General features: G+C 36.8%; 1 protein-coding gene across 3 annotated transcripts in view; it reads right to left on the bottom strand.

The window, feature by feature from the left end:
* Window positions 1–15,535, bottom strand: part of STRN (striatin) — a 105,649-nt gene that overhangs the window by 23,184 nt on the left and 66,930 nt on the right. For 2 of the 3 annotated variants that reach the window (XR_014842247.1, XM_003125240.7), the window contains exons 9-11: window positions 14,157–14,300; window positions 7,746–7,882; window positions 1,271–1,446 (exon numbers count right to left, since the gene is read on the bottom strand). Coding sequence is in view for 2 of the 3 variants with exons in the window: in XM_003125240.7 (XP_003125288.1) it covers window positions 1,271–1,446; window positions 7,746–7,882; window positions 14,157–14,300 (457 nt within the window). In the remaining variant the exon portion in view is untranslated. Of the gene's footprint in view, window positions 1–1,270; window positions 1,447–7,745; window positions 7,883–14,156; window positions 14,301–14,745; window positions 14,833–15,535 lie in introns of all 3 variants that reach the window. The other variant, XM_013996218.3, reaches the window with a different exon arrangement.

The following is a 15,535-nucleotide window of genomic DNA, read 5'->3' as shown; positions in this document are numbered from 1 at the left end:
GCAAAAAGTTTATTTCACATTTTTCTAAATTTTAGTTGAAAATATATGATGAGAGTTCCTGCTGTGACACAACAGGATGGGCAGCGTCAATGGAGTGCTGGGATGAGGGTTCAATCCCTGGCCTGGTACAGTGGGTTAAGGACCTGGCATTGCTATAACTGCGGCATATTTCACAATTGCAGCATGGATCTGATCCCTGGCCCAGGAACTCCATATGCCATGGGGTGGACAAAAAAGGAAAAGAAGAGAGAATATATAATAAGAGTCACATTCTCTGGTCTAATATGATGCGCGCTGTGACTAAAGACCTTCAAAGACAAAGAGCACAATTTACAAACAGAAAATACTTTTTCTCTGCTGACCACACCTAATCTACAGGAGGAATTACTTGGTTTTAGCAGGAGCTGGTTGAGTTATCTGATGATTTAATTATTTTATCTAGTCAATGTAATGACTCAGAGCAGGAACGTCATTGATCTCTTTTAAACTGGGCAATCAATAGATACCCTCTACTAGGAGTAAAACTTTCATGATCTCCATTTGATGTTCATTTCTAATCCTTCATAAGAGAGGTGTCTAACACTGTAGAAGGGCTCTTGCTGGCAGATGCTGGGTTCTGAGCCACGTGACCCAAGGAAGAAAGCAGAAGAGTTCCAAGTGGGATCAGGACAGTAACTGCTATAAGGAGTTTATACCAATTCATGTCTAACCAGGCTTAGAGAGGACACAAGGGGGCCAAGGCAAGCACTAGCAGTTAAATGAGAGTAACAACAGTGCTTTTCAGTCTAAACATATGGTCCAGGCCAAAACACAAGACCAAAGAGAGGTCTCTCACCTACCCCCCTTCCAATCAATCTTCCCTTCCTTCTACTCCATAAGTCTAACCAAGTAATAAACATGGCACAGGGCTGGGGAGGGATTTGATGATTTTAAATGTGCCCGTATCTGTTTACAACAGCAAAAACCTTCAGTACAGATAATGGGCTCTCCAAATAGTATAGTTATTTAAAACACCACATAAAGACTGCAATCAGCATTCACAAACCCTGGGAAACCATCAAATACCATTTTCTCCCTAAGGGTCAGTTTTCCAACCTAAATTAGCTTGTGAGTATGAATGGGAAAATACTCTAAGTTATGTGACATGGTAAAGAAGAAAGAATTAGAAGAGATATTTGGGGAATTTAATAGCAAATAATAAAGTAAGCATTTTTCTGCCGAAAACTGTTAATTAAAATAGTCAAATACAGTTAAAGTAGAATATTCTCACTTTTTGGCTGGGGCTGTTTTCTGCAAATTCCACATTTTTAATGTGTGATCCTCTGATGCTGTTATCAAAACAGGCTCTATGGGGTGGAAAGCAAGAGCTCGAATGCCATCAAAGTGACTTCTTAATGTAAACTTAGGGTTCCATGTCTTCCTCAATGCATCTTTATTGTTTGCTATCTATTAAAGAAACAAAAGGAAGATACCAATACATTTAGTTCAAAACAGGAAAAAAAAAAAAACTGTATTTCAACGTTAATTCTTACTGATTTGTCATTAAACCATCACATTTTGCAACTTTCCAAACAATACAGTTTCTAAATGTAAATAACCAAATCAATGGGCAAAATTGGTCAGTAATGGTTTTCACTGAAGAAATATAAATGCTGTAACAAGAAAACAGGTAACATTTCAATATAGAAAGAGGATCAAATAACTTAGGGATATAAAACAGATCTTCACTAGGATTTTTTTTTTTTTTTAAAGACAAGTAATTTCGACCCAAATCATAGTGTAGAAACTAATTTTTGGGTAAGAGTTGAAAAACTAAGTTATCCTTAATTAAACCTGCTAACTAACAGAATATGATGATACTGTTATCATATCATTATGTTGCTTCTCCCCAAAGAATCTCCATCTCAATAACTAAAAATGCACTGCTTCTTCATTCCAACTAATAGGAAAGCTAAAGAGGTTGGTGTTTCGCTTCACACAAGCACATGTACAGACTCCTCACACTCCAAGGCTAACAATCCTGCTGGGTTTAAGCAAGAGTGGCGCAAGTACTCGTAACACACTGGAGAGATATTACCATACTTAAACCGACAAAAATCACCAATGATACTAACAACAGCTGCTATCTTGAGCATTTATTCATTATCCTGTATACTACTCAAAAGACTTAACATGCACTAATTCACCTAATCCTCTTATCAACTCCAAGAAGTAGGAATTAACATTATCCCCACTTTACAGATTAGACATTTAAGGAAAAGAGAAGTTACTCTGCCCTCTAGTAAATGGGGGAGTCAGGATTCAAAACCAAGCACTCTGGCTTCAGAGGCTTTACTATTAACATAAACTATAATTTAGAACCCTGAAGTTTACAAACCTGAAGAAAATTCTGGATAGGAAATGTCACAGGTGGGACATAACACACCATGCAAGAAACTACTCCAAGAATTGGGGCTGGTTATCTTTGGGGAGGGCAGGGCTGGCGGGGTGGAAAGGACAAGGACCCCTGAGTTGACTCCTGTCTGCTCTTGTTAAAGAGCTGAAAGGTTTTCATATGTAAGAACACTTAGATTCCTTTTGAATATCTTTTTTTTGTCTTTTGTCTTTTGTCCTTTTAGGGCCACATCCACGGCATATGGAGGTTCCCAGGCTAGGGGTCTAATCGGAGCTACAGCTGCCGGCCTATGGCAGAGCCACAGCAACGCAGGATCTGAGCCCAGTCTGTGACCTACACCACACCTCACAGCAACACCGGATCCTTAACCCACTGAGCGAGGCCAGGGATCGAACCCGCAAGCTCATGGTTCCTAGTCAGATTCGGTTCTGCTGTGCCACAATGCGAACTCCCCTTTTGAATATCTTAATGTGGTAAAAATCAGCCACTAGGACAGCTCCCAATCAGCCCCACCTCCTTTATTTTTACCTTTGTGTAGTCTCCTTCCATATATAGGTTTGCTCTGTATGATCAACAGCATACAGCAAAAGTTGGAAAAACTTACTCTAAAAATTAGGTTATAAAACCTTCCCTCTTGAGTGTTCCTGCTTTCTCTATTTTCAAGGGCATTCACACAGAGAGAAGCCAAATAGCAGGTGTTCCGCTACGGAGCCCATGGAGAGGTCCATGTGGTGAGGAACTAGTCTCCAGCCAACAGCCAGTAAGAAAACAAGGCCTTCTAACACCTGCATAAGTGAGCTTGGAAGTAGATCCTTCCCAAGGGCAAGTCTATGTAAGACTGTGGCCCTTGCCAAAGCCTTGACTCCAACTACCTGGATGACCAGAGCCACACAGTTAAGCTGCCCCCAGCTGCTGCCCCATAAAAACTATGAGATAGAACTGTTTGCTGTTTTGAGCTGTTAAGAATGGTGCAATTTGTTACATAGCAATAGACAGCTAATATGCTTAATAAAACCAGGAACTACTTTTAGAAACAAATTAACACTAACTTTTCTAACAATAAAGAGCTATGAAAAAAGAACAAACTTTCTCTAGAAAAAGGAGTAAGTTCCATAACATATTAGATACATTCTTTGTGGGGTTGGTATAGAGAGAACAAAATTATCTAATGGAACTTCTGCTACTAGCCCTGATAGACTAGATCATTAGGACCAACTGTATACTGAGAACAAGGAGAAGAGCAAAGCCAAAAATAAAAACAGAGAACCAACCAAATATTGGGAGGGGGACTCAAAACAGAATCAAGTGGAAGACAGAGGCCAAAGGAAGTGAGCTTTACATCTGACAGTGTTTTCCCCAGAGGGTACTTACTGATTCCAGAGATGGCTGAGAGGTTAAGCTAAGCTTTAACAACTTTCAAATGCAGGGGGATATCAATTGGTGTACAGGGCCTGCCAACAAAGTGGGGTTTAGGAGACCACCTTGCTTTAGGTTGTGGTCTCAAAGGGCTGTATCCTACACCGAGGTGTGAACTGGAAGAACACAAGTCCTTACAAAGACTAGATCAGCTTTAGATCATCTTAAAATCTGAAAATGGACAGAGGTGATCCAGATATCTAGTGCCTGCAGACATCTGAGAGAAGAAAATTAAAATATACTCTGGGAGTTCCTATCATAGAGCAGCAGAAACAAATCCGACTAGTACCCATGAGGATGAGGGTTCGATCCCCAGCCTTGCTCAGTGGGCTGGGGATCTGGCATTGCCGTGAGCTGTGGTGTAGGTCACAGATGCGGTTCAGATCCCGAGTTGTTGTGGCTGTGGCGCAGGCCGGCAGCTGTAGGTAGCTCTGAGTTTACCCTAGCTGGGAACTTCCATATGCTGCACCTGCAGCCCTAAGAAAGCAAGAAAATAAAATTTAAAAAAAATATATACTCTCTGGGGGAAAATATAATCCTAGGCCTGAAGTTATTTCTACAGATAATTTTTCAAATAGAGGTATTTGGACATAATAAAAAAATAACCATGCTCATAGAAGATAATACAACTTTAGTGAAAAGAATGCAGAAACAACACATAATAGTAAGAGAACTACTGAGTCTCTGATTCCAACTTAAAATAACCATGCTTACTATGTTCAAGAAGATAAAGGACAAGACTGAAAATTTTGGAAGAACTCTGTAAACAATAAAAAAAAGTAATTTTAAAAGCAGGAAGTATGAGACCTCAATAGGGATGGGTTTAATTACAGACTGAAGAGAGAATTAGAAAACCAGAAGACGACTCGTTAAAAAAATCTAGACCGAAGTACAAAAAAAAAAAAAAATGGAAAATACAGAAGGGAATAGGAGAAAGAGAATGCAGAAAGAGATCTAACAATATAACTAGAGTCCTACAAGTAAAAGAAGAGAGGAGGAGAAGGGAGAGAGGTGTAAAAGCAGTATATGAAGAGAAACCGCTGAGAACTTTACACAACTAATGGAAACATATGAAACCAAGAAGGTCTAAGAATTTCAAGAAGGATAAATAGAAAACTAAATCTTAGCTGACAATTAAAACAGAGAGGAATACCAGCTACAAAAAAAAAAAAAAAAACAAGCTACCCTGAATGACCAACAATAGAAATGACAGTTGACTTTAGCAGAAAAACAACAAAAAATACAATGAAACAATATATTTAGAGCACTTTAAAAAACTTTGTCAATTCAGTATCAGCAGTAACAGTTAACTTCCTCAGGCAAAAAAAGACAACTGAAAACAATTTAAGAAAATCAAAAACTAAGAGAAATGGGCACCGCGTATACCTTTGCTAAAGAGAAATGTTAAGCGTTTCTAGAGTAAAAGGAGAGCGATCCCAGATACACCATCAGATATGCAGGGGAGAGTGGAAAAAAGTAAAATGGATAATTCTACCTATTAAGTGTACAAAACAGAAGCCTGTAGGAGATAATCATACAGAAATAAAATATGTAACAAGTGTGACATAGATGTAGGGCAAGGATGTTTTTTAAAGATTTAAAAGTTAAAAAAAGGGTAAAATTATTATAAAGATGCCTAGAATAACAATTTAAAAAGTGATAATAACCTCTAGTTGCATCAATTTTGCTGCAAATGGCACAAGGAACTATATCCAATCTCTTGGGACAGACCATGATAGAAGACAATATAAGAAAAATATATATATGTATATAAGACTGGATCACTTTGCTGTAAAACAGAAATTGGCACAACACTGTAAATCAACTATATTTTAATTTTAAAAAATGTAAGACAAACAAACAACCCCCCTCCCTGCAAAAAAGGAGTTCCTGTCATGGCTCAGCGGTAACAAACCCAACTAGTATTCGTGAAGACTGGGGGTTGATCCCTGGCCTTGCTCAGTGGGTTAAGGATCCAGTGTTGCCGTGAGCTAATTGCGCAGACTGCAGATGAGGCTCAGATCCTGTGTTGCTGTGGCTGTGGTGCAGGCTGACAGCTGCAGCTCCAATTTGACCCCTAGCCTGGGAACTTCCATATGCCACAGGTGTGGTCCTAAAAAGACCAAAAAGAAGAAAAAGTAATGATAAGTTCCCTTGTAGCGCAGTAGGTTAAGGATCCAGTTTTGTTTCAGCTATGGTGCAGGCCACAACTGCAAGTGCGCATAAACTCCAAATAATGGCAATTTGGATTGCCTAAATTGGCAATCCCAATTTAGGCAAAAATAGGAGAAAAAACAAACACAGAACCAGTGGCATAAACAGATAGTGGGATTAAATCCAAATATATCAGTAATTATTTTAAAAAGAAATGGACTAGATAGTTCCTGTTGTGGCTCATGGGGGTTAAGAACCCAACTAGCATCCATGAAGATACAGGTTCAATCCCTAGCCTTGCTCAGGGGGTTAAGGATCTTGTGTTGCTGAAAAGCTGCAGTGTAGGTCACAGATGAGGCTTGGATCTTGCATTGCTGTGGCTGTGACATTAGGCCCGCGGGTGCAGCTCTGATTAGACTGCTAGTCTGAGCCAACTAAATGGTGTTTTAAAAGGACACATAAGGATGGACCTAGAGATTATCATGCTGAATGAAGAACTAAGTCAGAGAAAGACAAATATCATATCACTTATACATGGAATCTAATAAGAAATCATACCAAATAACTTATTTAGAAAATAGAAACAAACTCACACATTTCAAAATCAAATCTTACGATTACCACAGGTGAAACCATTGTGGGGAGGGTGGGAATAATATATACACACTACAGTATAAAATAGATGATTAACGAGAACCTACTATATAACTAGCACAGGAAAATCAACTCAACCGTTTGTAATAACTTATATGGGAAAAAAGAATGGATATATTTGTATGTATGACTAATTCACTTTGCTATACACCCAAAACTGATTTTTTTAAAAATCTGTATCATATATATGGAGAATGGAGTGCAAGGAGCCCATTTAGATTAGGTTATTATAGCTTCAGGTAAAGAAAAATGGGCAAAGAGGAGAGGTAAAAAGGAGTACCATACGGACTTCAGTTGTTTTGGAGGTAGAACCCAAGACTTACTAAAGGACTTGGCACAGAGGGAGAGAGTTTTGATTTGCAAGAAGAGGAGTTAGGAGTGAGGGTTCTTCTTTGGAAACTTCCTAAGCTGGCTTAGGCATCCATCATACATATCCCATGTGGCAGAAGCCACACTGTGTTCCCCAACAAAGATAATGAAGTATCAAAGTGAAAGGATTTTAATAAAGAGATACAACAGGCTATATATACTTTATGAAATAAACAACTTTTTCTGACAAATGAATACGACGAACAATTATAAATGCATTTCTGAAACAACTGTATCTGGGATTTAGTAAACGCATGTGTGCTTTAAGGTATAAAGATTTCAATTTTGGTCCAAATCATTGATGGGTCAGCCTTAACATCTGGAAAGCATCCTATACACATCCCAAACAACAGCTAAAATTACTTCTCAGCAGGATATTGATGATGTACTAAAGAAGCAAGGCAAATGTTGCTGTTAGGCAGGCACGAATTTCAACCAATCACTGGCACTCCAAAACATAAAACAAAACCCAAACTCAGTAATAGAAAAGGGAATTCTTTCCTTTACCTAAAATCAATGAACAAGCTATACTGATTTATGGATTTACGTAACACCCATAATTTTAATCTCAGCATGATGTGAAAAGTAACACTCTTTATTTTTATTTATAATATATTCATATTTTCAAAGTTTGTGACTAAAACTGAACTGAATTCTGTACTTGTGAAGAAGTTTTACCATTACCATCTTTTTCTATAAAATTAACTTTTTAACTTTCAAAAAATAAATAAAAAAGCAAAGATAAAACTATACTCACATCATAAGTTAATGAATCTGCTTCATTGGCCACTGTAAGGCCTGCCAATTCTCCAAGTCCCAGTTCACTTTCAAGGGCTTCATCTGCTCCCATGATGAAGGACTTCCCAGAAGAAGGAGGAAACGTCAATGCTTCCACTGAAGGGGGAAGACAAAATAAATATTTTTTAAAAACCTCTAAATACCAACAATTAGTCTCATAAAGGCATGTCTACATTTGATAATTTTTAAAAACTTTTAAACAAAAAAACTCAGTGAGCAGAAAATCCTGAAGAATTGCTTGCTTTTTTCCATATCTTAACTATAGCTAAAGGTATCATCTAATTAGAAAAGTACGTGAAACAAATCCAATTCTTCACTGCCCTTTCTTTTTCACTATACAGAAAAATGTGACTCAAAGAAAGGTCTTCCTCATTTGCTATTTCATGCTAATTACCCAAATTATTTCTATCAATTATTAAAACATGTGTAACACGTGATTCAGAACACTGTTGGCTGTATCCAAAGTAAAAATGGTTAATTCTGTAACCTGGAGAAATACGGAAAATTTCAAATGAAAATGGTTAGAGTTATAGAATGTGCCTATAAGAGGCAAAATTAATACATGGTGTTAGAACTCAAGGTTACCTCTGGAGAAGAGGGAAGGGGCAGTGTTTGAAGGCAGCAGGATCAGGACTTGAGGCCCTGGTAATGCTTTGCTTCTTGACCTAAGCAGTGGTTAACATGGTTGGTTTTGCTTTGAGAAAATGCATTGAGCTACTTATGATTTCAGTGGTTTTCTGCAGGTATGTTACATTTCATCTAAAAATATCTCTTCCAAAGAAGCTTTTAAAAAATGTTCAAACACTTTTATTAGCTGCCAACTGTGCTTTAAGATGTCAGATTTGCTTCGTGAGAAATTTAAATGCCTTCATTTTATAACTGTGAACATACTGATTCAATTCCTTCAGTCGCCATCATACAAGAACCAGTTAAAACCAAAACATCAAATTAGAATAGAGATTTTAGTTAATTTGGTTAATACTAAAATGTATTTAGTATTACTAAAATTTTTAATATTACAAATTTTTATCAGTGCAAATTCTGACAAGCCAACAGAGATAGTCTTTAAGTAGTTTTCTAGATGTGGTCACTTTACTGATGACAAACATTTATGAGTTAATTAGATGAATTTAGTAATCTAAACTTTGACTGCTAGAGAAGTTAGCCTTTTTTTTTTTCAAGAAATAAGTCAAATGTATTAACCAGTATATGTAGAAAGTAAATTTATAAGATGTTTTTTAGCTTTACAGTCAATCATATAATTTTAAATTTAGTTATAAATATTTGTTGAATAAATGAAAGAATAGTTATATGATTTTAAAAACAGCAATGGCAGGAACAGTACTTAAAATTCTTTTTTTTTTTTTTTTTTTTTTTTGGTTTTTAGGGCTGCACCTGTGGCATATAGAGATTCCTAGACTAGGGGTCAAATCGGAGCTGTAGCTCCTGGCCTATACCACAGCTCACTGCAACACCACATCCTTAACCCACTGAGCAAGGCCAAGGATTTGAACCTGTGTCCTCATGGATACTAGTCAGATTCATTTCCACTGAGCCACAATGGGAACTCCCTTAAAATTCTTTTAATATCAAAGTAGAGTATAAATTAAGTATGACATTTTCAAGCCATCATATAGTAAAATTGTAATAATAAAAATGGTTTTATGCAAACATACCACATATTGTCTGAGGGGTTCAAACAATTCTAAACATTACTAATAAAGAGTGGGGATTGCTTAATTTAGAACAGCAATGTTCATGCCAAAATTTCAACCAAATAATTCATATGAGACTAGGTCTTCAAGAGGCTAGGTCTTCAGCCAGGGTTTCTGTTTGTTTTGTTTCTATTTTTAATATTTCCAGATAACCTCGTTCAGGTAGGAAATAAAAATGGCTTATCCAAAAAACCCTATGATTTGTGGGATTTAGCCGCTCACATTGTTTGGGCCAATTTAATGTTCTAGGAATGGCCAAACAAAACATGAAAACAAAGGAAAATGACAACTGCTTCCACACACATCCATGGCTAAGCTGGCAGACCTGAGGGCCAAAGAGAGAGCGATCACTGAGCACATCTGTCACTGATTGCTCTCTAAGGGTCTTTGGAACTCTAGGTCACATTTCTATCTGGTAACAAAACATTGCTGACTCTTATTACCTTTTACAAAATTACTTAACCTGGAGTTCCCGTCGTGGCTCAGCAGAAACGAATCTGACTAGCATCCATATGGATGCAGGTTCAATCTCTGGCCTCACTCAGTGGGTTAAGGATCTGGCGTTGCCATGAGCTATGGTGTAGGTGGAAGATGTGGCTTGGATCTAATGTTGCTACAGCTCCAATTCAACCCCTAGCCTGCTGTGGGTGCAGCCCTAAAAAGACAAAAAAAAAAAAAAAAAAAAAAAAAAGACTACTTAACTATATCTCTAAAGTGTGGCACTGCCTTCTGAGTTACTACAATAAAAATAAAGTAATTACCTTATATAGCACACACAAGATATGGAAGCTTTTTCTGAAACTGAACTGGAGACCAAGAAGCATCAGTCACAGGCAATTAAATATAAAACATATTTCTTAAGTGCCTTTTCTATTTCTGAAAACCATGTACCAAGTGGGAAAGGCTTAGGACCAATACCACAAATCATAAGTTAAACAGTAAACGCTTCATTTTACAGGTTCTTAAAATTTTTCTTTTTTTCTATCAAGGCACTCTTGTGGTTTAAATAATCCCTTTTAGTACATCTGTTACTTAGTACAGATTTTGCCTCTATTATTGGAATTCTCCAAGATGAAATTTCTGATAAAATTTTTTGGAGTTATTAGCATAAGAGAAAACTAACTTTTCTTCTTATCTAGAACTCATCTTAGAATAAATGAAACTGATGAAAATTCTCATATAGTGTCAACCGAATGAATCTCCTAGTGAATAAAAAACATACCTACTGAAGAACACGACATCTTAATTCAAAAGACACATGTCTACATCAAATAAATTGTTCATCTAGAATGTAAAGGTGTAATGTGTGGTTCTTCAGTATTTAATGTATGGAAAACGAATCCCCACTATACTATTATTAACTAACAAATAACTAACCATACAATGGTCAAACAATTTGCTTAAGAAATATTCCAAAGGTGAAAATAGCTCCATCAGGGTCCTATCAGCTTATGTCTAAAACATAACTAAGTTTAGGAGTTCCTGTCATGGTGCAGCAACAACAAATCCAACTAGGAACCACGTGGTTGTGAGTTCACTCAGTGGGTTAAGGATCCGGCATTGCCGTGAGCTGTGGTGTATGTTGCAGATGTGGCTTGGATCCCGTGTTGCTATGGCTGTGGCACAGGCTGGCAGCTGTAGCTCTGATTAGACCCCTAGCCTGGGAACCTCCATATGCTATAGTTGCAGACCTAAAAACCAAAAGCAAAAAAAAAAGTAACTAAGTTTAAAATTAAGAGGGAATAAGAGACAAAAGACCTGTACTCTGGAAACTATAAGACACTGATGAAAGAAATCAAAGATGACACAAATAGATGGAAAGATATACCATGCTCGTGGATTGGGAGAGTTAATATTATCAAAATGACTATACTACCTAAGGCAATCTACAGATTCAATGCAATCCCTATCAAATTACCAAGGACATTTTTCACAGAACTCTAACAAAATCTTTTAAAGTTTGTTTGGAAGCACAAAAGACCCAGAATAGCCAAAGACATCCTGAAAAAGAAAAATGGAGCTGGAGGCATCAGGCTCCTGGACTTCAGACTATATACAAAGAAACAATCATCAAAACCATATGGTACTGGCACAAAGACAGAAATACAGATCAGTGGAACAGGAGAGAAAGCCCAGAATTAAACCCATGCACCTACAGCCAACTACTCTAGGACAAAGAAGGCAAGGATATACAATGGAGAAAGGACAGCTTGTTCAATAAGTGGTGCTGGGAAAACTGGACAGCCACAGGGAAAAGAATGAAATTGGAACACTCCCTAACACCATACACAAAAATCAACTCCGAATGGATTAAAGACCTAGATATAAGACCAGACACTATCAAACTCTTAGAGGAAAACATAGGCCAAACACTCTCTGACATAAATGACAGCAACATCTTCTCAGATCCACCTATCAGAGTATTGACAACAAAAAGAAAAATAAACAAATGGGACCTAATCAAACTTAGAAGTTTCTGCACAGCAAAGGAAACCCTAAACGACACGAAAAGACAACCCACAGAATGGGAGAAAATCTTTGCAAGTGAATCGATGGACAAGGGATTCATCTCCAAAATTTTTAAGCACCTTCTGCAGCTCCATACCCAAAAAACATCAAACCCATCCAAAAATGGGCAGAAGATCTAAACAGACAATTCTCCAAAGAAGACATATGGATGGTTGAGAAACACATGAAAAGATGTTCAACATCACTCATTCTTAGAGAAATGCAAATCAAAACCACTCTGAGGTACCACCTTACACCAGCCAGAATGGCCATCATTCAAAAGTCTACAAACAATAAGTGCTGGAGAGGGTGTGGAGAAAAAGGAACCCTAGTACACTGTTGGTGGGATTGTAAATTGGTGCAACCACTGTGGAAAACAGTATGGAGAGTCCTCAGAAAACTAAAAATAGAACTACCATTTGATCCAGCAATCCCACTCCTGGGCATCCATCCAGAGAAAACCATGACTCGAAAAGACACACGTACTCCCATGTTCACTGCAGCACTATTTGCAATAGCCAAGACACGGAAACAACCTAAATGTCCATCGATGGAGGAGTGGATCCAGAAGATGTGGTACGTATACACAATGGAATATTACTCAGCCATTAAAAAGAACGAAATACCGGCATTCTTAGCAACATGGATGGACCTAGAAACTATCATGTAAGTGAAGTCAGCCATACAATGAGACGCCAACATCAAATGCTTTCACTGACATGTGGAATCTGAAAAAAGGACAGACTGAACTTCTTTGCAGAACAGATGCTGACTCATAGACATTGAAAAACTTATGGTCTCTGGAGGAGACAGTTTAGCGGGTGGGGGGATGTGCTTGGGCTGTGGGATGGAAATCCTGTGAAATTGGATTGTTATGATCATTATACAACTACAGATATGATAAATTCATTTGAGTAATAAAAAAATAAATAAATAAATAAATAAAATTAAGAGGGAATAAAACATATGATTTTCTGTGGCTTTTGAGGAGGCATATCCACTGCAAATAATTACAATATTTAAATTCAAGGCAATTAAAAAAATTTCAAAGAAATACTCATTAATCATTAAGATTATTTTTATGTTACTCTGGATTTTCAGCTACCATGAATATATATTTTAAAATCAACTTCCACATATAAGCATTTTATACATTTATAAATAAAAAATCAGATCTTGGGTCTAAAAGACAGAACTGTATTTATATACCACAAGATTATACTGTAAAAAAGTAGCAACAACCTAAATATCCCAAGGGGAATAGTTAAGCACAAAGTCTAAAATAGAACACATAGGAGTTATCTGTTGCGGCTCATCAGTAACGAACCCGACTAGCATCCCTGAGGATGCAGGTTCCATCGATGGCCTCACTCAGTAGGTTAAGGATCCAGAGTTGCTGTGAGCTGCAGTGTATGCTGCAGATGCAGCTCAGACTATGTGTTGCTGCAGCTATGGTGTAGGCCAGCAGTTGCAGCTCCAAATGGACCCTTAGCCTGGGAACTTCCATATGCTGTGGGTGTGGCCCTAAAAAGTAAAACAAACAAAAAAAAGAGAGACAATAATTTAAAAATTGCAATTATGAAGATTATTTTTATGATTTTATATTAAGTAAATAAAACAATTATTCTACATGTGACTCTAACTCTGTAAAAAGTGTATGCACATAGACAAGGACAGAAAGAGAGCAAGGAAAAACAGAAAGCAGAATATGTGACTACACTTTTAGGTGCCTTTTTTCCTTTTTTCATTTATCAATATATTGCTTAAATATTTGAAAATATTTATGTGAGTTTCAAAGTAAACATTTACTACCTATTTATTGTAGTACTGACTTAATTTTCTCACTGTTGGAATGGTATAATTAGAACTACCAATATATCACCAAATAAATGGTTTATGTGGAGCTAGGGGTATTCTAAACTATATTTAGAGCTGGTTTTTAAGTTTATGCATCCTTTTTCAAGTATTAAAGATTACTGTTGGAATCAAACTGCCTTGACTATAAGAAAGCCAACATATGGGAAATACTGCACAGTTCAAATGTATGTGAAATAAAATTCTTCTCTTAGAAGAGTTCCTTCTAATAACTGAATTTAGATAAGTACGTTCAAGTGTTTTTTGTGCTCTGGAGTGTCTAAAATACTTGCCTTCATCTGCCCTATTTATTTCATGTTCAGGAAGCCTGGAGCTGCTAGGTCTGGAAGGTGAACCCACAGATGGCTGCAATGAGGGAAGTTCATCAACATCTCTCAAATTAGCAAGCATGTCTTGTAGTTTTGACCTATTGGGCCCTAGCACCAAAAAAGGGAGGGAGAGAAGAAAAAAGAGGAAATAGAATTATTCAACTGCATCAAAATGTGCCATAAAGCTTATTCATATCTGCCAACATTCACCTTTAATAGTACCCTACTATATTAAAAAGTTTCTAAGTTCTTAAATTATTTTAAAAACGTATTATGTCTTGAAAAGGATTATGTTTTACATATATTTTAAAAATTAAGCTAATGGAATAACATCACAATTTGCATAAAAAATTTTCATGTGTAATTTGGATCCCTAAATATTACTCTATAATCCTTGTATACTGCTCCAAACACAGATAGATACCACAGACTGTGAAGCTACTATGTACTGAAATAAACAATCACCTCCCTTTTTGTTTAAGTTGCATTCATTCCCTTACATCCTGAAGCTATGGTACCCGAGGTGAAGTCTCATGCCCTGCTGATTACTTACCTATACTTTGATGCTTCATTCTCCCACATCCCTGTTTTGACTGTTTTAGATAGGATAGAGGGTGAAACAGATCTTCGGTAGTTTTTCCTGTTACAAGTTTAATTAAGAATGGGAAAATCTTACCCATGGTCCATTATGGTTTTTTTTCCTATACCAGCATAGAATACAACTATTTTTAAGCAATTTAAACTAATACCTAGAAATATATTTCAAGACGGTATGATGTAGAACATAATCTGAGTGGAAATATTTCTAGTAAACGATATTAAAAAGACTCAACCTCTTCCAATAAGTAACAGTTCAACTTTAAAAATATCTATGGTGGTTTATAAATTAATGCCTCATGTATCATTTCAAAGCTTTGCTTCAGTTCTATTTTCATTTTAAGTCTTCCAGTTCTGTTCCTATCTTGTCTTCACTTGTTCCCAGACTCCCATTTTATCAAGATAACCTGAAGTCATGATGATAAACAAAATGTGTTGAACCTCAGTCTAGTCTCTCTCGCTTCAGTGAAAGACATTAAAATTTCTCCCCCTAAAGAATCATTTTTCTTCATCATAATAAGAAACTAGGTACCATATGCCTAAATAGTGATCATAATTCCCAGATCAAGGAAACCCAGTAGCTTCTGTTAGCAGGAATACTGTTCCAGTCAAATGGTACAGTTTTAGACTTTAATTGCTAAATTCCAACTATAGCAATCCCTTGATGTTTGACAAGAACTGAATAATCAATATAATAGTAGATGGATTCTATGTGTCCTGGATACCTTTCCAAGTGAAAGATTTTT

Source organism: Sus scrofa, chromosome 3, assembly GCF_054392235.1.
Source record: "Sus scrofa isolate SSC_HxYL_T2T_F1_AM1 chromosome 3, Sscrofa_HxYL_maternal_Yorkshire_Landrace_v2.0, whole genome shotgun sequence".
Classification (NCBI taxonomy): domain Eukaryota; kingdom Metazoa; phylum Chordata; class Mammalia; order Artiodactyla; family Suidae; genus Sus; species Sus scrofa.
Note: the sequence above shows the minus strand (reverse complement) of the source record. Positions and strands in the feature narration are given on the sequence as shown.